At 37.5% G+C, this 26120-nt stretch overlaps 2 protein-coding genes across 3 annotated transcripts in view; one reads left to right on the forward strand and one right to left on the reverse strand.

Annotated features, from left to right (window-relative positions):
- Nucleotides 1-15624, forward strand: part of NPHP3 (nephrocystin 3) — a 30073-nt gene extending 14449 nt beyond the window's left edge. For both annotated transcript variants that reach the window (XM_050306689.1, XM_050306699.1), the window contains 16 exons: nucleotides 821-964; nucleotides 1509-1606; nucleotides 2080-2182; nucleotides 2782-2864; nucleotides 3899-4037; nucleotides 4846-5010; nucleotides 5487-5584; nucleotides 6397-6519; nucleotides 6869-7058; nucleotides 7201-7442; nucleotides 7840-7915; nucleotides 9029-9156; nucleotides 11313-11553; nucleotides 12892-13017; nucleotides 13582-13697; nucleotides 13880-15624. In XM_050306689.1, the coding sequence (XP_050162646.1) occupies nucleotides 821-964; nucleotides 1509-1606; nucleotides 2080-2182; nucleotides 2782-2864; nucleotides 3899-4037; nucleotides 4846-5010; nucleotides 5487-5584; nucleotides 6397-6519; nucleotides 6869-7058; nucleotides 7201-7442; nucleotides 7840-7915; nucleotides 9029-9156; nucleotides 11313-11553; nucleotides 12892-13017; nucleotides 13582-13697; nucleotides 13880-14060 (2253 nt within the window). In that variant the 3' untranslated portion in view covers nucleotides 14061-15624. The remainder of the gene's footprint in view (nucleotides 1-820; nucleotides 965-1508; nucleotides 1607-2079; nucleotides 2183-2781; nucleotides 2865-3898; nucleotides 4038-4845; nucleotides 5011-5486; nucleotides 5585-6396; nucleotides 6520-6868; nucleotides 7059-7200; nucleotides 7443-7839; nucleotides 7916-9028; nucleotides 9157-11312; nucleotides 11554-12891; nucleotides 13018-13581; nucleotides 13698-13879) is intronic.
- A 91-nt stretch (nucleotides 15625-15715) lies between these two features.
- Nucleotides 15716-26080, reverse strand: UBA5 (ubiquitin like modifier activating enzyme 5). The gene is made up of 12 exons (XM_050306718.1): nucleotides 25905-26080; nucleotides 24821-24866; nucleotides 24638-24727; nucleotides 23404-23513; nucleotides 22914-23000; nucleotides 22150-22234; nucleotides 21346-21450; nucleotides 21057-21184; nucleotides 19692-19827; nucleotides 19167-19242; nucleotides 18270-18376; nucleotides 15716-17693 (listed from the first exon to the last, which is right to left on the reverse strand). The coding sequence occupies exons 1-12, from the start codon at nucleotides 26048-26050 to the stop codon at nucleotides 17610-17612; spliced, it is 1200 nt and encodes a 399-aa protein (XP_050162675.1). The 5' UTR covers nucleotides 26051-26080; the 3' UTR covers nucleotides 15716-17609.
- Between the last annotated feature and the right edge of the window lie 40 nt (nucleotides 26081-26120).

The following is a 26120-nucleotide window of genomic DNA, read 5'->3' on the forward strand; positions in this document are numbered from 1 at the left end:
TGCAGGGTGTTGGTGATCTTTGAAGCTCCCTTCCAATCCAAACTATTCTGTTAATCTATGAAACGTAATGCATTGTAGAATGGGGGGAATCTGATCCCACACATTGAATATAGATAAATTAAATAGCATATCTGGGATATTCATATTAGATTGACATCAGCAGTTTCCTTTCCAGTGACCTATATTGATGACTTATTAAACCATATAAGCTCCTTCCAAAATTCCTTGCCATCTGGCCAATGAGAGAGGCAGGTGGTACCTCTTCTGTCTATGTGTTTAGGAACCTGAGGCTGTATTGGACCAGTTGGCACCATATTGTTCCTAGACTAGTCTCTCTCCTGCATTAGTTTATTTTTAATTGTTTAATTGTGTTAAATGTGTGGGGAATAAGTCTTTTTGTGCCAGGGTCTGAGCTTGCTTTTTCCATCACAGGGTGGCACTAAGGACCTTATAGGACTAAAATCTTTAGAAAAATGAGATCAGTAGCACTATCCTTGCAATTTCCTCGTGTATTTTAGAAGTTTACTTGTTTAACCTGTGCAACTTTAGGTCTTTTAAGTCTTCAAATTTCTTGTCCATTGTCTAAACTCAGGTTATCTCTCTAGAATTTGTGTGCTGAGTTCAATAAATATTCTTTGTTCTGCATATACTGGAAGGAAAGATTTGTGTGTGAACTTGACTAGAGAAATTGCCCCAAAATCATGGGGGGTTTTTTGTTTGTTTGTTCTTGTTGGTTTTTTTTTTTCCTCTTAGGACTTCTTTCAACTGTCCTACCTGATTTTTAAGGTAGAATTTCTTGTATATGTTTATACTTCTGCAGCTTATGCAACACTCTTGGTTAGTGTCACCTCTGACTTTTGATCCAGCTAAACTTCTGGAAGAATTTCCCCGTTGGCTGGAAAAACTTTCTGCACGCCATCATGGCAGCATTATTATAATTATTGATTCTATTGACCAAATACAGGTATGTTTTCAAAGTGTTTGCTGTTTGTCAATCTAAAGGAAATCTTGACTACTGTAATAGGTTCAGCCATAGCCGTGTAACGGAAATATTAGTATTTGCTTTGCTCCAAAGAGAAGATATAGAAAATAGTTTTGTAAAAAGTGCAGTTGTGGTTTTTTTGTAGATAAATTTTATGCTGGGTTGTTTGGTTTTTTCTTTTTCTTCTAAATTTATCTTAACACTTTAATTTTTGAGCAGTTTGGTTACATTACTTACCGAAACACTCAAGGCTGTGAGCTGACATATTGGGCTTGTAAATAGCCTTGTTTTTAGGAGGTGAACATTTCAGCAATAGTATTCTATCTGCTTGATGTAGTGTACAGTCATGCTGATACTTATAATTGGATCATTTAGTACTGCCTCAAGAACCAGACCATGAACAATTTTTAAGGACACTGGAGAATTTAAGACTCCTTTCATTGAGTTGTGCAGTTGATGAAATGTGTTAACTTCTGGCATTATTTTGAACAATCTTTATATTAAGCAACTGCAATCTGTTTTTAAGCAAGCTGAGAAGCATATGAAGTGGTTGATAGATCCACTGCCAGTGAACGTGAGAGTGATTGTGTCAGTGAATGTAGAAACGTGTCCACAGGCTTGGAGGTATGTTGTATTTCTGAGATGTTTCAAAGCAGCCTGGGCTAGAATTATTATTTTAAATCATTTTAAAGAGCAGACAGACTTGTCAAGATGTGGAGATTTAAGAGGGTATGCTTTTGCAACGTGTGAGACAAATGAGAGCTTCTCTATTGTAGCTGCAATGACAGATTTTAGCTGTTGGACAATCAGATTTCTGTTTTACTGTGATGGATATCCACACGACTGCATGAAAGATGATATTAAATGCAGTCAGATGCACATCAAGAACCACAGTACCATGCTGTAGATTCAGGATAAGGTTAAAAGTGGAAATTTGACTTGAGAGAACTAGAATTTCATAGTAGCAGGGAACAGCTTCAATTACTGCTTTGATATAAATCTTTTAAAAAGCTCTGGAGCTGGGGTGCCTTTTTTTTTTTTCCTTTTGTGCGCTATTTAATAAGGTTCTAATATGACTTTGTTCTCTCTCACCAAAGGTTATGGCCCACTCTTCATCTTGATCCACTGAATTTCAAAGATGTTAAATCTCTCATTAGTGCAGAATGTAGCTCTGCAAATGTTAAATTGACTAAAGAGCAGGTATGTCTGTTGTAGTTTTTCTGAAGTACCTTACTCTGGTATAACTTTTAATGAAAACATGGAAAGATGAAAAAAGCCCAGCTACCAAAAGAAAGTTTTATATTTAGCTAACTAAATACACCATTGCTTAAGATAGCAATGGCTCCTAGCACTGAAATACAGATGGAGCAGCATAAATTTTTAACACATAAACAGTGCAGTTGCACATATTGCTGTAAATGCATTATTTTATTTTAGCATACTAGAAGGTTTGATTATTTTTAATTAATTATTATTGCATAATAATGTAACAGTGATTGGCCGAATGGGGAAAACAGTATTTTACCTTTGTCATGGTGACTGATTCTGTAAGATAATCCTCGTTTTGAGGTATAATGTTATATCCTAACTCTTCATCTTAAATTCAAAAGGAAACTTTCACTCATATGCTCCTGTGGCTAGAAAAATGTGCAGTATTTTGTGCACTAGTTACCATGTCTTAGTGTTCAGATGTTACGGATAGAAGAATATCTAGAACTTTTATTTTCTTGTCAAACAGTGAATGTTTTATTCGTTTGGTAAATTTCATCGGTTCACAGATTTTATTTAAAATGTTGCAGGAGAAGAAGCTTGAGAGACACTGTCGTTCTGCCACAACTTGCAATGCTTTGTATGTCACTCTCTTGGGCAAAACCATTGCTTGGTAAGTTGAGATGCTCTGGAAATTATTATGCTCATCACTAGATTAGAAGACTTTAGGTTTGTTAGCCTTTTGAAATACTTTCATTTAACATAGAATGAATCTTATTAATTAAAAACAGTGGAGAAGTATGCAAAGTTTTCCCCCTTCACTGACTGGGAATCCAATGGGAAGAGAAATTAAAGAGTATACAGTCACCATTTTGATAATAAGTGAATCCAAATAGTTGTATCTTTTTTCAGCTCTTCTCTTTATATATCTTTTTTTAATCATGTTCTTCTTTCTGGGTATGTCAGTTGCTCCAGTGCTTTATAAAGGTATTTGGAGGGTGTTGATATTGTTTTGTTAAACAGTTAAATTCAGGTGTGTGGTGTTTGTTGATGTACCAGATAGCTTACCTCATAGATTTTTAAGGCTAAAAGGAAGTTCAGCAACTGTTTAGTTTAACATCCTGCATATGGTACTTAGCCTTATAATTCCTGCTGTGGAGAAAATTAATCTTCCCTCTTGTGCAAGAAAATACCTAATAAGTGCATTGGCTTATTATTAACCTAGACTTCATCTTGTTGAGAAAGACGCATTTTTAGTTAAGAGACTCCCAGAAGATGATACGCTAATTGATAATTTACTCCGGGTGACTGATTTTCATTATTTTTGTTTCTGTTTTATGTTCTAGAAGGCTTAATTGCTCCTGAAAACATACTTTGTAAATGCATTAAATGAAACAGCAGCGTATGGTTTTATCTTTATCCAACCTGATGTTCTTATTTTGTACTCCTGCTGAAGGGAAGAACACTGCAATTTACTTTTTTGTACAATAAAATGTCGCAGCTATTTAGAAAAATCAGACAATATGACAGAAAGTGGGTTCTGGAACTCACCTCTTCTGTGTTTAATCTTACCAGGTGCTGTGCACCTTTTGAACTCAGTAGGAATCCAGAGCACTTTTGAGATAGAGCTCTTCAGTAGTTTCAATTCCAGCTCACTCAGCCAAATTTAATATGCTCAACCTTGCCCTTTTTTGTCCTCCTACTCAGCATTGGAAATACAGGAAATATTGACGAAATCCTTCGGCAGTGTTGCCAATGTCAAGACACAGTGTCATTGTACAGGCTTGTTCTGAGATCAATTCAAGAATCATTGCAGAGCGATAAAGAGAAAGGTCTTTTGAGAGAGGTAAGCAGAGAATGCACCACTGTTTCTACAGGTAATGTACACTCTTTCCTGTAAAGGGTTTTTTTTTGACTTAAAAGTACATATAAGTTTATATTGGTCCATATGTATGATTCAGAGATTAGTGTTTATTATTAGTATAGAAGGGACAATTTTATTAATCTAATTAATTCTGCTCCATAACTATAGAACATATGACTGCTTTGTGTTAAATATAAACTTAGCTGTTGTCTCACAAAATAAAGCAGAGTTCTTTCACTATGATGTGGTATAGAGTTAGCACTTCCTTGCTGATATGCTGATTAACTACATTAAGCATAGTAAATGCAGTCAAAACATGGTATCTTGTGACTATAGGGCACTGCTTGTTACATTTCTGGCTTCTCTTCCTACCTTTGCAGAATTACCCTCTTGTGTGAAACATTTTTTTCCTTATTAGGACATGATACTCATTAATTGCTACTTCTTTGGTAGTAGCAGCATAACAACTTTCATCATATTTTACTTAGATGAAAGTTCCTCATGCTAATGAAGTTATTTTTCCCCAGTGTTTCAGAGGAAAGTCTAAGGAACCATTTGTTTATCCCAGAGTGTCCCATTTGGTGCTTCATCTATTAGAATATTCATCCATTAGCACTGAGGTCTCTTCTTTGAGACGAGAAGGGGGAAACGGCTTGCGTAGGCAGGATTTTTTTTTCCTTTGGCTATAAAGTTATCACAGCAATAAACAATATTTTTCTTGACATTTCAGTGTAACTGAGCTCTGCAGGAAATATTGCTAACCATAAAATGTGTTTTCTGCTCTCTGTAGATACTGTGTGTCATTGGTGTCAGCCACAACGGCATGAGTGAGTCAGAGCTGATGGAGCTTTATCCTGAGCTGACTTCTGCAGTCTTAGCCTCACTCCTTCACAGCCTGCACAAAATGTGTTTCCTGACATATGGCTGTGGTTTGCTGAAGTTCCAGCACCTCCAGGTAATTCTAAACATGTGCAAGTGAAACTCCTCACGCCCTGCCAATGCCAACCCCTGTTTTTAGATAAGTTCTGTTGCTAGCTAGGTAGGCCTTGATATGTTTGTGTTTGCTCATCCATTCTCCCTAACATCTGGTCTGATTTAGAATCACCCTGAAAACTACTAGAGCTGTGATTGTATTGTTGAAAAGCTGATCTTTCAGATCTTCATAAATTTCTGATATATTAATTGTTAACTCCATGTGTCCCAGAAAAAACTAGTTCCACAAAAAACACCAAGAAGTATTGAAGGAGAAAGGAGTATTACCTGAATAACCAGAGCTTTGGTCTAATATAAGACAATCTGTTTGTAGTGCCTGTGTCGTTGAGAGATTTTCATTCTATAAAATGAGGTGTGTTTCATCTTGCATAACACTCTGCGTATCATCGGCACTTAAATTAAATGCATTCTCTTGCTTTTAATTATACTTACTTTCAGGCTTGGGAGATGGTGAAACTAGAGTATATGGAAGAAGGTGAAAATGTTATTTCTGCCTATAGACAAAAACTAGTGGAATATTTCACCATGCAGTTAAGGTAGGTCAGAATTCCTGAAGAAGTACTAAATTGCCTCACAGATATTTTTGTTTTCTTTATATTCCTTCTTTGACTGAGTTTAGTAAATTATTATGGCAAAATAACTCTGCAAAACCCAGTTTAGAAGTTTTATTGATATGTTGCTTTTTAATCTTGGAATGGAATGAGGACTGTGAAGGGGAATGGGCTATGATAACGATAAAGTTATCAGGTGAAAATATAGGGCATGAATTTATACCGTATGAGTTATTTTGTACCTGACCCCACGTGGATTTTTAACTCCCAGTAAATGCTAGGAAATTTGAGGTTGCTTGGAACTTGAATCACAAGACCACTAGTGTTCAGCAAGCAGTTGGCACATATGTAAGAGGAGGTGCAGTAGGGCAGCTGAGCATCTACAAGTTCATATCCAACTTGCAAACTAATTTGCATTTACATCCTGAGTTAATGTGTCTCAGCTGTAGGCTGCTGCTTACTGCTCCTCTGAGCATCCACTGTTGGGTAGCAGAAAGCCAAATGGCAGACAGAGGAGGCACAAAGGGACACTGGGCTGCTGTAGGGCCGCAGTCCTGCTGGCAGGCACACATTAGCCCATATAGGATGGAGAAACAGCTTCCTGTGGAGTGCCTGGGGGTTCTGAGGTGAAATTAAAATGAAGATGTAAGAAAATGGAGTGCATAGGTCTTACAGTAATCTGTCTGGTTAGACATTCAGGTGTGGCAATTGTATGCTTGCCTAGTTTTCATGTCAAATTGACAAGTTCTCTTAGGCCTCTTGGGGTTTTTAATTTTGATTTGTTTTTCTTTTAATAGTCGAGACCGAGTGACTTGGAGAAGTGCAGATGAACTTCCCTGGCTCTTCCAACAGCAGAGTGATAAGCAAAACCTACACAAGTGTCTTTTGAATCTCTTTGTATCCCAAAACCTTTACAAAAGGTACAAAGGTAGCCACTGCTTTGGGGATTATAAACATTTCAAAGTAATTTTTTGTCATTATAAATCAAAAAGTGACAGATGCAGATTAAAAGTACTTAAATAACAGAGGCTGAAGTGCTAAATGCTGTTTTCATAATAATAATAATCTGTTTTTTCTATTCTGTTACACCTGGGGATAAAGGGATAAATATTGCTGTTGAATAGCATTGGTCTCTGTGGATTGTCTCTGTAGATGCTGTAGCATAAAGACAACATTTGTGCATATGGCCCTTTTTATTCTAAGCTAGTGTCAGTCTGAATAGAGGGGTATCAGAGATAAGATGAGATTCTTATTTCCTTGTTAAAACAGGGGACATTTTGCAGAATTGCTGAGTTACTGGCAGCTGGTTGGGAAAGATAAGAGCTCTATGGCAGCTGAGTATTTTGACTCTCTGAAAGAATATGAAAAAAACTGTGAGGGAGAGGAAAGTATGATCTGCCTGGCTGATCTTTATGAGACCCTGGGACGGTTTCTTAAGGACCTAGGTCTTCTCAGTCAGGTAAGTACGTTTAGAGATTGTTGTAACAGCAAAAAGGCAAATTAAGCAGAGCTCAGTGTGTACTTTCTATTGCGGTTGATAAATTGTTGTAGCGTGTATGATGCTGCCTGCTGCCATCATACTCTGAACTTGGTTGTTACAGGCTGTAGCTCCACTGCAGCGATCTCTGGAGATTCGAGAGACTGCGCTGGATCCAGATCACCCCAGGGTGGCACAGTCACTTCACCAGCTAGCAGGAGTGTATGTTCAGTGGAAGAAGTTTGGAAATGCTGAGCAGCTCTATAAACAGGCATTGGAAATCTCTGAAAATGCATATGGAGCTGAACACCCTCGGGTAGCCCGTGAACTTGATGCACTTGCAACCTTGTACCAAAAGCAGAACAAGTAAGCTTAAATACGCTGTTGTTTTTATTTTATGTGGAGGTAGTACAAGAAAAGTAACAGCAAAGATCTTCTTCCTGAAGCCAGAATTTTTCTTTGGTTCTTTTTTTGAGTTAGTATGTTCTAATGCAACCATGAGCATCCCCTCTCTATTCTTGTAGCAGGCCACCTAGGAGGGGCCTATTTTTATGCTTAGTTTAACAAAAAACTTACAGAGATAAAGGAGGAGCATTGTCTGGCCCTTGGCAGTTTGGGAGTTTTTATCTTTGACAAAAAGTGTGATTGTGTTCAAGATTCCTAAATTCTCAAATTTATACCCTCAAGTAACTTAGAAGCTTTCCAGCATACTCACTGATGCTACATTTGACGTCCTTCTAACACTGCAAATAACTATTTTCAGATATGAACAAGCTGAGCAACTGAGGAAAAAATCCTTCAAAATACGGCAAAGAGCAGCAAAGCAGAAAGGCAGTTTGGTAAGGAAATGTGTGATATTTTGAAAGAAGTGCAGGGCATGTTGCAGCTCTGCTAAAGAGATGATAAAACGTGTCTGCAGAGCTGACAAAGCTTAGGGTTTTTGATAATTGTAGGTAGTGAAGTAGCTTAGCAGCAGCTCTGGTAGCTGCCCTTTCAACTCTGCTGGAAGTGGACGTGTATCAGTACAACTGGAAGAGAGTTGAGAGAGGTGGAAAAGAAAGAAGTGGATATATAGGTCTCAGGGGTGCAGAATTACTGCTGATAGCATTGTCTGTCAAAGTCACAAGGGAAAAAGGTGTTCTCCAGAATAGCTGAGGCATTTATCCTACCAGTGAATACAATGCTTACTGCAATGGAAAATCCCAGTAATAGTATTAGGTAACATACTGAGTTTTTATCTTCTGTGCTGTTTTCCAGCTCCAGGGTTCCTCTTGTCATTCTTGAGCTAAGGATTTGTCATGTAATGCCTGTACTGTAAGAGTTCAACTAATAACTGCAGAGCTCTAGTTGCAGCTGTAATGAAAGTAGTAAAAAGCCATAAAAACGCTGCTATTCTCACAGTGCTTAAATACAAATGAATTTGTAATTTTTTGTTCATAAATATTTGGTCCATTTCTGTAATGAGTTTTGCTGCACAAATATTTTTACTAAGACTGCAAAGATCAAAAATAGTGTGTAACAATGGCCACACTTCTTACTTGTGAATCATTTTGCCTGTAAGCATTAACTTGGCAGCCCATTTTACAAAGATCCATGTGATGCCTTGAGTAATACTGTAAAAGCATTTGGTGTTGGAGATTACATTGATTTTAAGTTTTGAGCTTATAAACCTAAGAATTTGGTCTAAATTTTGGTTGTTTAAACTGTGGAGTTTAAGCAAATTAGCATGTATGATACAGGGAAAACAGTTTGTGTGACAGCACAGTAACTTGAATTGCCTGGGAATTTTCACCAAACTTTCACATTTTAGTTACGTTATAAATAAGCATGAGCCATGTAGCTCGAGAAAAAAACTTAAATAGAATTACTGTGCTCCTTTTGATTTTCTGTCTTGAGTGTTAAACTTCAAAAGTAATGGTGATTGGCTTACATTACCTTGTTCTTTGCTGTAGTGTGGCTTTGCTCTCCTGCGTCAAAGAGCCCTGCAATTGGAAGAGCTCACGCTGGGCAAGGACACACCAGATAATGCTCGAACTCTTAATGAGCTTGGAGTCCTCTACTACCTGCAGAACAATCTTGAGTAAGTTGTAGCAATTGTGACACCTCCACTGAGTGGTCTCAGAGGTCTAAATGGAGGCAAAGCATGGAGAACAAGCATTAAATGTAGACACACGATCAAATACTTGTTATAGTGCTGTCCCTGAGTCATTCCTCTGGTTTTTGTTTGCTGTGAAATTCACTCATATTTTCTAGATTTTGTTGATGCTTTTGGCATGTGAGTATTTACCAAATCAGTTCTTTTTCTGCATTCAGAATTGATGTTCCACAGTTGCCTTTGTTGCAGATACCGGTTCTCAAATTTGTGCCTCCTCTACTCAGCTTCACTATTTTATGTAGTGTACATTTTTGAATAGCAGGATTGTTGTTTTTCTATGAAAAACACTCCAAATTCCAGTATTACAAGAAATCATGACTTAAATATTGACTGTGCTTGTAATTGTCAGGATTTTACCCTTATGGCCTGTCTAAGGGCAAAAGAGGACAAAGCAGCACAAAGGTGCTCTAAAAGCAGGCAGAGATAGGCAGGGGTGTTGAAGAATGGGAATAAAAGGTGCAGGACAGTTCTGATTGCATGGTTAGCCACTTTTCACATCAACTTCTTCAGTCCAGAAAGTAGTCTAAAACTGTGTGTTGTGAGGGAATTGTAAAGTCACCTTAAATCCCACTCTACTGAACCAAATCTTTTCAGAGAAGAAGGAAAGTGCCCAGTGATAAAGCACAGATTAAGTTCTGAAAGTATTTTTACATTCTTCCTGTATATGACGTTTATGGCACTAGTAGCTTTTGGGTAATAAGAAGTATATCATTATTTAGGAACTGCATACAGAATCTCTGTTAAATGCATAACCTCTGCAGTGAAGGAATTGATTTTTAACAGTTGTTGGAAATTTGGGGGTTTTCCTCAGTTTACCCTTGTGAAGTGACTGATTATAGAGGAGTACTATCTTATCTCATCTCATACATGATTGTTTAATATTCCACATTGTTCATACCAAGTCCCTGTTCAACACAACCTGCTTCAAGAGTAACAGTATCTCCACTATTTCATAGGTGAGCAAAAGTATGAACTTTGTTCTAGTGTAGGTTTAAGGAACTTTTAAAAATGGATATTGTGTCTCTGTCCTAAACGAGCAAATCCAAAACTGATTTTTTGACAATTCATGCAGTTAAAATGAAATCCATGGTGAAAGGGTATGTCTCTTAATTAATATCTATATATCACACATCATCCTTACATATAATGAACACCTTTTGACACTTGTCTAAGAGCTCCAGAATTGAACCTATTGTTCTGTGTGTCAATGGTCTTTTTTCTTTAACATGAAATGGATTTTTCCAATTTATTAAGCTGACATCTTGGGAATAGGATCACACAAAATTTTTGTGTATGTCAGGATGAGGAACTGCCTAGTTATGATGGATGCTGTCAGTCTTATGGGGGAATCACCCATTGTTTTGACAGAGGAGCTGCTGTAAACCTGTAATGGGATAGTAATAGATGACTGCAGTGAGATAAAATATGCCCTTTGCTTGAGTGGTGGCATTACGCAATCTTTTCTACTTTGTCAGTTCTCACAGATTCTACTGTGAGAATCTAGCCCATGGCATATATAAAATCCATTCCAGTCTCTCCCCGTTTGGCATGAAAAGCTGTCTGTTGAACGCTTGAACATGTTTTACAACCTTTAAAGTTACTAGAGAAGTGTGTGGTGTGTCCTAAACCTTTACCTCATACATCACGATTGCTTTATCCGTGGAAGTACTTGATTATTATGAGAAGTTGCCCAGAAGTCTGAAGAATGTTTTGAATAAGGAAGGATTACTTGCATAACTGAAGACAGAGGTTGAATTAAAGAAAAGGGTAGCTATGGGGGCATGTAATCTGCTAGATGGCCTTTTCAGTCCTTAATGGGGGGATCCAAGTTTGCACAGAAATACATTAACTATCTCTTTGTCTGCATCCATCGCGTTGACATCATACCTAACAGGATGTATAGTTCCACACTGCACAAAAGAATTGCTGATTTGCCATTTGCTTATTTCGAGGAAATCCATTACCAGCTGGCAGCACCTGTGAAGCTTCCAAGCCTGAGTTTGTTCTGTTTCAAACAGGCACTTGAGCCTGTAGAGATGTTACCATAATGTAGAAATATCCTGAACAAATATGTTCTGTAGGACAGCGGAGCTTTTCCTGAAGCGCTCCTTGGAAATGAGAGAAAGAGTCCTGGGTTCCGACCACCCGGACTGCGCACAGTCTTTGAACAATCTGGCAGCCCTGTACAATGAGAAGAAGCACTATGACAAGGCTGAGGAGCTCTATGAGAAAGCCTTGGACATCAGGAGGAGAGCGTTGGCTCCAGATCATCCTTCCTTGGCTTACACTGTGAAACACCTGGCGGTGCTGTACAAAAAGATGGTGAGCACAAGCCTTTTATCTTCTCTTAGCCTGTAAATGAACTGTAATGCCTTCCATCGTTACAGTCTTCAGTCCAAAAGGAGTGGAGCATGGGGATTTTGGCAGCTTATTGGTGTTCTAAACACATGCATAAAATATGTAGTAAAATGGCCTCAGCATGTTTCCAAAGAGCCCAGTAGCACTTCCAAAACACACTTTATTTAAAGGAAAGCTATTTCTGATTAATGTTGTCGGTGTCCTGCATGCTCAGTATTCACCACAAAGAATTTCTGGTTTAGTTAAGAGTGAATGTTTTAGCTGCAAGTGAGGGAAGCTCTTCCTAGCTGTATTTGAGTTCTCCACTGTCTGCTACGTGACATCCACGTGCAAGGGTTTGGTCAGTTGTGTCCTAATGGAAAAATCACGTTTAAGGGTATACAATTAGTTCTTTTCATACAATGACCTTGAACATTACAGTCCAGTTGAGGTTAACTTGAAGGCTTATGAGCGAGATAGTGCTTTACAAATAAACTGTCTGGCTGAACCATCTTCAGCTTACATTGACCTAGTGAAAGATGAGAGTTACTCCCCTGTAAAATGCACTGTGGGGAATAACATGTGTAAATGCAGTACAAACTGCATTTCGTAATTTAAAAATGTTTTATGAATATCTGTGTTTGTAGATGGTTGTTCTATTTGATAATATCAGTGATATACAGTTTCCAACTGTTGAACCAAGATCAAGTTCAGTGGATGACAAAAAAATTTATTTATTTTATATTTTCACATTTTACTGTTCTTCAAAGAGAAAAAAGACTTGAAGATAATCCCTTGGATCAGATGTGCCTGTGTTTTTGCTAAATAGTTGTTATCTGCTGTTCTGTGCATCAAATAGTTTGGGGTCACGCATTCTTTGCTCACTTCAGCTTCTAAGTTTCATGCTGCTAGGAACTGCAAAAGCACTCAGTATTTGCAACAAAAAACTCTTTACCAGTTTGAAGGAGCACAAATTATAATTCAGAGGGGAAAATTATTTTGATTAAAGTACAACGAAAATTCTCTTTAACAGCTTTCTCAGTGACACACTTATGGGGGAAAATTAAATTAGGAAAGGAAGAAATAGACATAGATGAGAAGCATGTTAACTAAGAGTTGAATATGCTCAGTATTTTGGAAAATTAAGTCATAATAAATATTCATGATAAACAATCTGTGCAAAATAGAATTATTAATTAACCGAAGTTAATCCCTTATTCCAGAAACAGTTACATCTTCTCCAAGGCTTTAGTTTAAAATAGGTTTTACTGTTACTATCTTGATGCAAGGGAAATGGATGATTTTTTCCCCTGTTATTTCTAGGGAAAACTTGACAAGGCTGTTCCACTGTATGAGCTAGCAGTTGAAATTCGACAGAAGTCATTTGGCCCAAAACACCCCAGTGTAGCAACTGCTCTGGTAAATCTGGCTGTCCTTTATTGTCAGATGGTAAGTTTTTCATGCCTAAAATGTTTATTTTTCCTGTCCTAGACCTTAGACCTCAATAAAACCAAAGAAACTTGATCATGTTTAAAAGGGAAATTCCTTGTAAGACTTGTATAACTAAAAATCTAAGGAGGCTGCAGGCTTTCTAGCCTGCAACTAATATAGGATTCAGAGGAGATGCAATCAACTTGCTGAACTCCCTAGCATCAATAGGAATGAGTTTGTTTTCTTGTTTCCTGGATTTCTGCAATCTGTTTATCTGATTTTTAAACAGGGATTAAAGCTGCCTTAGGTAAAATCAAAGAGCATCTGGTAAATCTTTCAGGACTGAGGTTTTCAGAACTGCATGGGGAGTCCAAACCCTAATTAGAATTAGTGGGAATTGCATTTGCAAGTGCAAGCCAATTGCTTTGACAATCTCAATTATCATCCTCGTGTCAACAGTATTGAGAACTCAAAACATCTTGCTGGTTAAATATGTATCTAGGATGCTTTGATACTATGTTGGCAAAAAAAGAAAAGCAAATGTAATACACGTGTAACAAAAAAACTTTCTACTACCCAAAGAAAAAACAGATTGAAGCTTTGCCTCTTTACGAACGTGCATTAAAGATTTATGAAGACAGCTTTGGCCACATGCATCCTCGTGTGGGGGAAACACTGAAAAACTTGGCTGTGCTAAGGTAGGAGTATATGCTTCCACCCTATAAAAGCAAATTACTGGATGAAACAAAACATCCTGGGCCTGTGTACTTGCCAGGAAAGTAGAGAGCCTTAAGTACTCTGTGGTGTGTATTTCAATTTCAATGATTTGAGAGCCTTGTTTTATTTGCTTTTTTCAACTGTGTTTTACTCTTTTCCAAAGCTATGAAAGGGGAGACTTTGAGAAGGCTGCTGAACTTTACAAGAGAGCTATGGAAATAAAAGAAGCGGAGACTTTGTTGATAGGTGGTAAAGCAACTTCTCGACATTCATCGAGTGGAGACACATTCAGCTTAAAAAGTGCATTATCACCAAATATTTTCCTGGAACATGGACAAAGGTGATATAAACCTGCTTCAAGAAAATGCAATCTCTATTGATATTTTAAAGCAGACAGAAAATTCCCAAGACAAATCCATTTTTCCAAGGATTACATACTATTTTGGGGCCGACACCTGTCTTCATGAATGACAGTGAAACAAATGTTTCAGCTTGAAATCCTCCAACTTTGCAGGCTGTATGGCATGAAGTGAGCTGCTTTCATTGTATATAGGTGCACATATTAGTTGCTTGCTCAAGTTATAGCTAATACCAAGAACATGGACTTGATACCTCTTAGCCCAAGTGCCAGGATTATAACAAGTTAAGCTGAACCGCTTGTATAATCTCTATGGGGTAGTTCTTATTTCTGTGCTGTAGTAGCATGGCTTAGAGGATTTATGTATTTTTGCTTCATCAATCCTTTCTCCCTTTTCAGAAGCCTTTAAAGTTGTTTCTGAAGAGATGGTAAATTTGAAAAATTTTTGAAAATACTGTTCCACTGAAAGTTTTACCTGCAGGGTTATTTCAGCTTTAAGCAAACTTGCATTCAAGGGACTTGTGCAAAATTAATTGCTTTCCTTGGGAAGCTAAAATATCTAAATGTATCATCATCTACAGTTAAAGCTGTTGTCAGATTCCACTCTGTTCCGTAAAAATAAAATATAACCTATTTCAGCCCTTGTTCTAGTTAGGAGGAATTTAATATTTTTGTAAGGCTGTAACTTGGCAAAAGAAACAGTATATGAAACTGACAGCACAAGCATACAGCCCAAATTTGATTTTTAAGATGACGATTTAGTTTGAAAAAAAAAAATCAAAAATAGCTCTTGAAGGTATGATAATACAGCAATAAGAGCTGGCACTTCGTTACAGCTCTCTGGATATTTTCCTCTTATTCAGAAAATGGGTTTTTAATCAAAGCATGAATTTTATCACTGTATTCCAGCTACCTTGAAGAGTTTTGAAAATGGGAAATTTTCTTTGCAGGATTGTTACCAGCTGAGGGGGCAGAAGGGAGAATGAACATTAAAAAAACCCAAACCAACCAAAAAACTCAACCTACTTAGTTTGTGTGTGTTTCTGTTGCCTGCTGTTCCTAGATCTCGTAATTCCCTTCTCTAAAGAATTACCAGATGTCTGCTCTGTCACCTCTGTTGTGATTTTAACATGTAGAATGATGTATCTTGCTTACCTAAATAGTTTTCCTTAATGTTTCTGATTCAAATAAGAAGCAGCTTTCTAGATCTTCAGTGTTACATTAGACTTTACTACAGAAAGTAAAGCAAGATCACATAGGACTAAGGGTCCTATGGCTGCATGTCAGCTGTAGTCACTGTGTGCTCACAAGACAGCTGTCCCTCTAATTGCACCTCATGGACAGTAAGGAAAAGTAATTTGTATATATGGTGTATGCCAGGTAATAATTCTCTGTAGGAGAATTCCTCCTCAAAACTGAGGATCACCAGCTTCAAGGGAGATTTAATTACACAGTTACAGAATATAAACATCTTAGTAATATTCATGCTGCACTGTAAAGACGGAAAACTTCTTTTACAAGACTGCCAAATAAAGCTGGACTTAACCATGGCAATGTGCTTTAATTTGTTAGTTCATAACAAAAGAAGTAATAAATTTTCTATCATGTTTTACAGTTGGAGTAGATTATACTTGTAAATGTCTTTTTAATTAAAAAAAAAATCCTTAAATTTGCTTTTTTTGATGCTGTTTATTTTTAAATAATTTAACCATTGGCACATACAATCATCTTAATGTATTTTCTGATTATGTCAAATTTTTCGTGTATATACAAGTTGAAAGTCTGAAAGTAACATGAGAATCATTTTGTTTACTCTGTAGTTGGGCATACAAAAGTATATTAATTTGCTCATAAACGTGTACGTGAAGTTGCCTCTTGTAAAGCTGTCAATCATGTGATAGCAGTCATGTCAGCCAAATAGTTAAGAGTCAAGATGAGCTCTTGTAGAAATGAGTTCAGCCATTTGCCTCAGGATCTCCAGAGCCAGGTGTGTGCCTCACTTTTATCGCTCCCAACAGAAAGGTGAAGTCACATAGAAATGTAAGTAACACTTAAACTGACACTTGGATGAAGCTAACACAGACTTGGTAACACAGATTCAAGTATGAACCTTTTTAGTGGTCTCATTTTTCCATTTCCCATCCCTCTTTACAGTTCTTTCTGAGATGTTTCTCCAAAACCGAACTCAATCAAAAACCCAAACTAACCAAACAAAAAAACCAGTTCCATTTTACAGTATAATATACCCCACTCAAAACCCACCTAAAACTTCCCTCACTAGCTTCAGAGATGATTATTCTGTGTCTAATATAACTCGATGTCAGCTGTGGAGGAAACAGATTTTGAAGTTTGTAACCATTGCTAAAGAACTGAAACATTTCTTTCACTAAGTATTCGTTCAGCTGCCCTACGCAGCAGAAGCACTGGCCACAACATTGCGCTCTCTTTACACGGTGCTGGTTCTGTGTTGGCTGCATCATGCTGTGGAGAAGTTTTTCGAAGAGCCCAACCTGAAAATACTTGTATTATACTGCCGAAATTTACCTTCAAAGCCAAACTGAAACAACTATCACGTTCTGGATCAGACAGCCACAGTAGTTAAAATATTTTAAACTGATCCTTCCAGTTCTGCAGGGTACTGGTGTTACAGGATGTAGTTTAACATGTGGTAATTCCTTCATAAAGCCCATATGATGGGAAGGGATCAGAATTACAGCTAAAGTTTCAATAACCAACAAAAATATAATATTTAGATCTTTGAAGAGAGAGACAAAATCTCCCGTTCTTTCCAATGTTGCTTGTAATTTTGATAAGAAAAGCATCTGCCAGCTGAAATAGTGACATCCTAATACGCAGTCTGTTCATATAATACAAACAAAAAGACTTCACCTTCTTACAATATACTCAAAACATTACCCTATAGGAGCTATTTAAGGACAAGTAGTAGTAAGACATTGATAAAACTAGGCAAGTTTAAAAAAAATGCCATCCCAGAGATACTTAAGGCAGATGAAAAGGCTTAAATGTTTTGATTACTCAGAAAAAGAAGCCACAGCATGATCCATGCCAAGCATTTAGACCAGTGAACAACAACCAAGGACAAGTGCCAGGAAAATCAGGAGCAGCAACACAAATGAGGCACTATCATCTGCCCTACACCTTCTCAGTCCACTCCAGCAGATTTCATCTTTCCCTTGTGCTATACTAGGTACTATTCTCATCACATGATAGGGTATATAATGTGCTATGCCTGCTTTCGTTAGTTTGTCCATGTCCTTTTACTTTCTGCTGAATATCTGGACACTAACAATGCTGAGAAACTAAAATTTACAGTAGCACAATTCTGTATGGTAAAGAGTGACTACATAACAGAACATAAACAATGTAAATCTGTGTCCTTCCTGCCCCTGTAACAGTTCCACTTCTTTAGAAAGGTAAAGGTAAGCTTCACTGGAGGTAAAAAAAGAAAAAAAATAAGGAGACTGGTCTTCTCAAAGTCCATGTTGATCCGAAGTTGTACTTAGTATTTGTTTTTCTACATGTTTCTCATTTTGGCCATGAGTTCTTCTAGGCTTTCTTCAGACTCTGCTACCGTTTCCTTCATTATCAAATTCTCTTCCTATTAGGAACAGGAAGAAAAAGTTGGTAAAAAAATAGCAAACAAAAAATCCCACACAAATTAGCTTTATTGCCTTTACACCACACCATTTTCCTAGAACCAGGCACTTGATTGCAGGATCAGGTGTAAGTGATTATACACTTAAATTGTAAAATGTATTTCGCTTTGGAGTTAGAATGTTCTGGCTGTGTGACATACAGTTCTATGTTTCCCAGGTATACTAATTGCTCTTTGACTACATACAGCTTTTATAAGATAAGTATGGTAAAAATTAATTAGTCACCAAAAAGCAACTGAGAAATTCACATTTGTTTCCCTTCCCCCAGCCCTGAAAAGCATTTATTCTTATCACCTCAAAACTACATTCACACCAGCTTCCATACTTAAGGAAATGTATTTCACAGAAACATAAAAGTGGACCATAGAGTGCACTAATCAGATATACTGAGGTCCAGTTTCACTGGAACTGTTCAAGACGGAATTTTATTTTAGGTTTAAAGGTTACCAAACTAGCTGGTATTCTAAAGTTAACCTACAATGTGTATTTCAAAAATTCACAAAGAACAAGTATATTACCTTTTCTGGGATAGTATATGCTACAGTAATTCCCTCAGGAAGGTCGGGTACTGGGCCAGATGCAGCCTTCAGCTCTTCTTCTGAAGTTTCTGATACTAATTCGATGCCTTTGCATTAAAAGAAATCGAGAACTCCCATTAAAAGTTAGAAGAAAAAGTTCTTTAATAACCAAGCTATCACAGTAAGAGGTAAGCTGCAGCCACTTTTCTGAAACAGAGAAAAATTAAAAGCAGAAAGACCTTTGATTTCAACCACTTCCTTCCACTATCAATACAAAATATCTTCTCTTTACAATACATGAAGCAGTTCTATATATTTAACTTATGGACAGAATGGCACCTCTTCCTTGTCCTTACCATTTAAATCTTACTATGTGGACACCTCTGCCAATGGTAAGATAAGACTATTTTCTAGATCATATAATAAACAGAACGTATACCCTGGTTCTTGAAATAGTTATATTTCATTTATACCATTTACCATTCCTTAAGACAATTCCTTCTAATATAAAGCCCTCAAAGGAATATAAAAATTCCATGGGATGCCTCAGCACAGTGGTTATGGAAAGGACAAATGCTCTTCAGTATATTTAAAAGGAATGCACAGTTCATGCATCTTCTCACATCTCTCTCATCCTTAGACCATCTTCCAAGAAAGGTTTTTATTCAAGCAGCAGTTACATTTTGAGCCTAAAAACTTGCATATTACACTAAAAACACATCATCAGGTTGTGGTAAAATTATTGTCAAAACCTGTGTTTTTAAAATTACAGCAGTAATTACACAGTACAAGTTACAAAAAACAGGAACTTTAAGAATTCTCTGTATCCTACAGTATGTTCACCCAAACTGAATCTTGGTACTGGGAACATCATTTAGTCTCCAGCTGGTTACTTACCCCAGTCATTGTCTTCATGTACTATTTCATCTTCCTTTTCAATTACTTCTTGTTTTGGTCGTGCAGCTTCTTTCTTCTGAAGGAAAAACACAGAAAGATAAAAACCATAATAAGTAAAATGTAACAGTCAAATTTCCAACAGCAGCGAAGAAGATCAAATCTAATATTCCCGTTTCTTTCAATATTTAAGATAAGCAGTCACAGTTTAGAACTTTGTTAGCCATAAAAAAGGCAGAATACCTGCTGGTTAAAAAACACCAAACCCATTAATACATAGGACTGCCAGAAAGGTTGAGCCATTATGTACAAGCAAATATTATTTAACTGAATGCAAGCCATTCTTCCTACCCTTTGCTTTAAGATAACTCTACATACTGTATATTTAGAAACATGTGCAACCATCTGAGGACAAGGCTGCTTAAAACTGGAGTAGCAATTAACGTTTTCTTTTACTACACGTTTGTATCTGGCATTGTTCTTAAGATTTTAAGAAAGGGAAAAAAAGAAAACCCAAACCATTTTTACCTTATAAATTTCTTGCTGTTTTCTGCAATTGTGGTCACTACATTGTGGGTTTGGCTTCATAGACATAGTTGGGAAGAAATCCTGCATTGCATTGTAACCAAGATAATAACTCACAGTACCAAAATTTAACAGGTATCTAGAAACACAGAGAAAGAAGGAGCTTATATACAGTAATTTATATTATATTTATGCAAACCTAAAACTTCAGTTGCTCAAGGAATAATTTTTCCTCATAGAGCTTTTAGAACACACTCACACTACTGCAGTTGTAAAGAGTTACTGTAATTGTCCTAAATAACCTGTAGTCACCTAACAACAGCATAATTAGATCAATATAGAATCTGATTCTCTTGTGGTGTGTGTGAGAACACATCAGCTACACTCAGAAATATGCTTAGAGTAGTATGTAAGCAGTTTCCTCCCATGCCTTAATCCACTGCTTGAAACACTGGGGTGCCCTGATTTTTAATAATTTTTAATACACCTGATTTAATAATTTTTAATAATGTAATAATTAATAATAATTTAATAATCTTTATTGTAGGGTCCACTTTGCAATCAAAATAAAGATTCAAATTAAGCTGCAATGTTTGCATTCTTCATTTAAATAAAACGCCTCTCTGGACAATTGAAAATGGAGCTTTGTTGTTTGTGGGCACACTTGCAAACAGTACTTTCACTCCCTGTAACTAGAAATTTTTGGGTAATGGACAAAACCAAGCTAAGGCTAAAAAGAGGCTAAATACAATCTTATTCTCAAAGATACCTGTAAAACAGTGTGTCATTTTGAAAATGAGTACAAAATTGTTCAAATATTTTCCTTGCTGATACATGCAACTCCTGTAGCAGTTGCTGTAGAGTCATGCTTTTTGGAAATATTAAAATATTGCATATTGCTTTATAACTATTTTTATAACAATATTAAAATATGTCATATTGCTTTATAATAGGTTTTTAAAAACACTGCAAGAGAAGTAATTTATTCTTTGTCCATGTACAAAATTTCAAAGACAAGCCAGCCCTGTAGCATTTTTTGTGTGTAACTTCATGATGTCAAACCAGAGCACCTTTAAATGCAGAACTAAGAAAAAACAGTGCATGTGTGTATGCAGTAAAAGAAATTTTTTTGAAAACCCTGAGATTGTTTCTTACCCCTGAAAACTTCCATTTAAAACAGCAGTTCCAAAGTAAACACAGCAATGCTCCAAGCAGTGTATACTTCAGCCCTGTCCAATCATGCCAATACCATTAGGAAACAGGCCACAGACATTTAAAAAGAACCAGGCCCATCATTATGAAAAGTTCCTTCAGGTTTTTCTTCTCTTATTGGGCTGTAAATCAAATAGCAACAACTCAGTCACTTACTTCAGAACATTTTGTACCAGCATTCCTGCCACAACACCCATAGTTGTAGGAAGACTGGCTGCACAAACTCCTTCTCGTTTTAATGTCTTCTCATCAATATTTGCAGCAACTACAAGTGGAGGAGCACACTGAAGGGAAATGAAGAAACTGAGTTTAAAAGAAGCATTAAAGAAATCCCACAGATCACAAAAAATCTTCAGCTACTGAATCAGCTGTGCCAGGATCACTCTCACTAGCCAGCTAATCTCCATATTCCCAGTCCCTCTTTAATTAGCAGAGCGTCGCATACCGCGAAACAGGCAGATTCACCAGGTACGATCAGCTGTATGTGGCCCGACACTGCATTTTCACTGACTCCAGATTCCATCCAGACTTGTCCAAGTTCATTGCAGGCCTTAACAAACACAGAAACACACACATCAGCACTGCAGAAGTTTAATGAAAATGAAAAGAAACCCGAACCACGTTGTAAGTGGAGAGTGATTAAACACATTCATCTCCCTGCTTTAAGACAAAAAGGCTATGATCAGAAAAAGGGACATGAAGAGATAGAAATTATTTATCAGAGTCAAAAGACAAATCAAAAGGCAAATTAAAACTGCCCCCATGAAGGTAGCTCGTTGTACTTTCCTGAGGACCTGAGATTTTTTAACAAATATGGACATTAGTGATCCAGTTACATTACACTACAGAATCTAATCGGACAATCTACTTTTAGAGGCTTGGATATGGTGTATCTGTGTACCTTCCCTGCCTGCAATTTATGGATCCAGTCAGCTGGAGGATAACAGAAAACATACATTTGGCATACACCCTGCATTGGCTGCTACTATAAAGAAAATCAATTTGATTAGGTACACAGCATTAAGTCATTTTTATTATATAGAAAGCTGCTAGTAACTTAAAAATCTACAATTCTATTTGGGTTTTATAAGAACTGGGTAAAAGCTCAGATTCAGTTTCCTTAAACCAAGGGAGATATTTCTTAAGAGATTCTTTTTAAGTTCCTGTCTTTTCTACAGTCCCCACAGTTCCTAACATTGGTTACAGGAGAAAATAGACTTCCACAAGCTCACACCTTCGATGGTCTTACCGTATTAATCGCCATGCGAGCTTCGAAGTTGTCCACACAGCTTAGAACAAGGTCGACGGGTTTCCCTTCCTCCAGTGCACCGTTACTGAAATAAGCATCAGAAGTTTGCATGAAATTGCTGGCAGAACAAAATACCAACCTGGCAACCAACATGCCTGCTTTTAGGGTACAGAAGCCGATGGGAAGTGAATTTCTAACACAACTTGTGCAGATGCAGAATAGCGTCAACCAGCATGTCTGATCTACAGAGGAAACAACAGCATGCTGAAGCTGGGATTTAATATATGGGCATTTGAAACTCAAAGAAGTTTTCTATATAAAACACTCACTCACAGTACAAAGTATTGGAGAATTGTACCTTGGTACGACAGAACTGCAAATGGGAAAAGTTTTTTCAGATCTCCTCTGTGAAATCCACTAATAACTATTTTCTTTCTTTGTTCTATAAAGCATATGAAACCACTTTAAAGCAGTCAAAATATGATCTGATGTGTTTTCTATAATGGGAAAAGCCTGCAAGTCCTACAGTTTTGGCTGCAAATCTAAAAATGCACCAATATAAAATATAACTGTGTAACAGCAGAAATAAATGCCAACTCTAGAGAAAACATCTAGGCAGGAATATCTTCAAATACAATTGAAAACCACTGGAAAATATTTGTAAGTTATTAAATTCAAAAAATCCCTCAACAATAAAAGCATGAGGCTGTATAGAATCACACATCAGCAGAAGTTGGTGACATGCTTTTCTTGAGAGATTTTACCTTATTCTGTCCATGAAGTGTTCAAAGTTGTCCAGTGTTGTGATGTTGTAGTTATGTACTTCAAACTGAACATCAGGATTAATATCCCTTATGGAGGAAATAATATGAATCAATAGTGATGAATACAATGATAATTTGCACTCCCTAACTTCACAAGTGTTACTACAGTCTTAAGTTTCCAGCCTGAACTCAAGAATACATGCATATTTCTCCAAAATTCACAGATTAGATGAGAGAAAAACCCACAATATATTGAATTGGCATAGTTTATACGAAAATTCTGAGCAAAACTAGCTTTACTTAAAAAGTAGACTCACTTTAAGGTTTTGGACAATATGTCTTTGAAGTATAAACCATTCCCACAAATATTTTATACTCAAATTCCCCAGTTAGATCATGGTCCTTTGCAAATGATTAAGAGCGAAACATTGGTTTTCTGGAGCAACATCCTGGGCAAATATATTTTAATACCCACTTCTCTAAGTTATACCTCAAAGTATGTTCTGCTGCTTGCACTTTACTTAATCCAGCTTGATGAGGTTGGAAGAAGAGTCTGTTCATGTTTGCAAGTTCCACCTTGTCATAGTCAAACAGTAGCAGCTACAATAAAGATTGTATTAACATGTTAATATCAAAAGACACAGCAACCAGAGTCTTATGGCAAGGCATTTTAAACAACAAAACTAATTCTAAAAAGACCCAACAAAAAACTACCCCAAGCAAACAGCCCTCTACCCCTGCAGTGCCATTCAGTTCACATATAAAAAGTGCCAATTTTGTAAGTGCATGAAAGACTCAATTCTAACTCCCATTCACCAGGAACCAATTTGTTAAGTCATGAAAACTACTCTTAATAATAAGCAATCTATTCATTTGATCTAAAAGAAAGATTATTCAGCAGATTAATCTACATGAGCATGATCACCTCTATTTTCACATTCCTACTTGCTATTACGGTGTTAACTAAAAATGTGCCATTTATTTCACTTGTCTTGGGATGTAGTTCTTCAAAAACAATTCTCTTCAAAATACCTACATAGTACATGGACATGTTGTTTATTATAAATTCTAAATCAACTATGCCTAAGATATTGGTCTTCAGAGGAACAAACTTTGCAATAAAAAATTGCATCACTTCTGTATTTAAAAACTTGCCAGAGTTTTAAGAGTAAATGGTCAGGCTTTGCCTGGAAATACAAACATTTGAGCCATTCCTCAAATTCCTCCTTTAAAGAAAAGTCGTATACACACTACACACACATCAAATTATTTTTAACTGCTGCTAAATTTTTAGCTCCAAGTCTGCCACATGACAAACTAACATTTGTGATAAAAATATCTGTTTGACATCCACCACGTTTCAAATTCGTGAATATAAACTTGTTATTATAAGATTTAATCTTCTATGCAAGCTATCTCGTTCTTTTTCTTTGTTTTGTTCTCCTTTTGCAATAATCCAGTATGAGGGTTAGATGGATGGGCTCATACAGGAGTACGGAGATGACCAAAATCCAAACAAGGATCATCCACATGATACAGGATTTCAATTTTACTAGTGTAAGAAAAGTACAGACTCTTCATGTGCAATGTTTACGCAAGTGCTTTCTTCACAACAGTCTTTTTATTTGAGTAAATCAACCAAATAAGATCAAATCAAACTCTTCATAAAGAGGACTGGTCCATTTACTGTAAAGAAGTAGAATAAAAAAAAAAACTCTCATTACCTTACCAATGCCACACCTTGTCAACATTTCAGAAGTCACACTGCCAACTCCACCTACACCTACTATTGCAACTGTAAAGGTACGGATTTTCTGTAGAAAGAAATAAAATACAGACAAGCATATGAAAAGTGGTCCTGCCAGGGAAAGAATACAAGTAATGTTTCATTACAGGTAGAATCCTACCTCATAGTCTTTAACAATTCCCATCCTTTTTAACGCCATCAAGCGACTATGAATAAAAAAAACACACAACGTTACACAGAAAATGCTCTCTATGTTCCTAATAGCAATTTTACTTTTCAGATATTTAAAATCACTTTTGCTTTAAAAGTAACCCCTCCATGCACCAAACTCAACCCTGCTGCTTTCACTGCAGTTGTGATGGCCAACTAGGTACAGTCTGAATAAGAGAGCAGATGCTTTCCTATTAGCAATAGAGTACTAACCTCTGCAGAAACTTGTGTTCTTATTCAGTTGGTAATGTCGATGAAATCAGGAGGACACATAGCTATTTTTGTATATTAATGTCTGATTTACAGAATGAAAGATGACACTTCTTTCTGGTCATGAACCATATGGCAGCAAACTAGTGAAGACTTGCACTGTTTTCTGATAAATTTGATTATACTAACTCCAACATAACATTAAAAAAACCCACAAAAATTGAGACTATCAGTTTTTGAGGATAACTGAAAGGATTTTAAAGCAACATTTTATCCAGTTATTGCATTTTTACATTGAAAGTATCAATGAAAGTACAGATATCAACTTGTATTAAGGCGGGGGAGGGGGGGAGGGGCATCATCAGATTTCCAGAAGAGAAGGGGTCCCTGATGCTCAGTAATTCCATAAACCAAACTCTAAAATAGGTAAGTTAGGAGGAAGAAGACCTCATACTATACCAACACCTGTCAATTTATTAGCAACCTAGCTGAAAACTCACAAGGTCTCCTCTCTCTCTCTCGCTCTCGTACCGTAAAACAAGGTAATACAATGTAGCCCTGACATACACCCCTGTCTGCCCAGGCAGGGGGGAAATCCGAGAGCATCTCTCCCCTGCTCCCCACAGAGCATCTGCCGTCAGCGTTGCCCTGCCATCCTCCTCGGCACGCCCAGCCCTTAGACCCGCACCTGCCCGAGCCCCCCTCCCCGTGCCTCCTCCCCTTCCCCTCCACCCGCAGCTCCAACCCACGGCCCTCCCTCTCGCCTATGCTCTCCATCCTGACGGAATCCTCCGCGTCCCGCACGGCCCCTGGCCCGGCCGCACCTGTAGGGGTTGGAGTCGGTCACCTCCGGGCTCATGGTGTCGATGCGGGCCCGCGCCGGCCGCCGCCCGCCCCGCTCCCGGGCCAGCTCCTCCTCCAGCTCCCGCACCCGCCGCTCCAGCCGCTCCAGCCGGCCGGCATCCGCCATGGCAGCGACACGTCTGCCCGCCCGCCCGCGGCAGCTTCCGGGAAGCGCCGGGGCGTTCCCATCCCGGGGC

Source organism: Myiozetetes cayanensis, unplaced genomic scaffold, assembly GCF_022539395.1.
Source record: "Myiozetetes cayanensis isolate MyiCay16 unplaced genomic scaffold, myiCay2020 scf1, whole genome shotgun sequence".
NCBI lineage: Eukaryota > Metazoa > Chordata > Aves > Passeriformes > Tyrannidae > Myiozetetes > Myiozetetes cayanensis.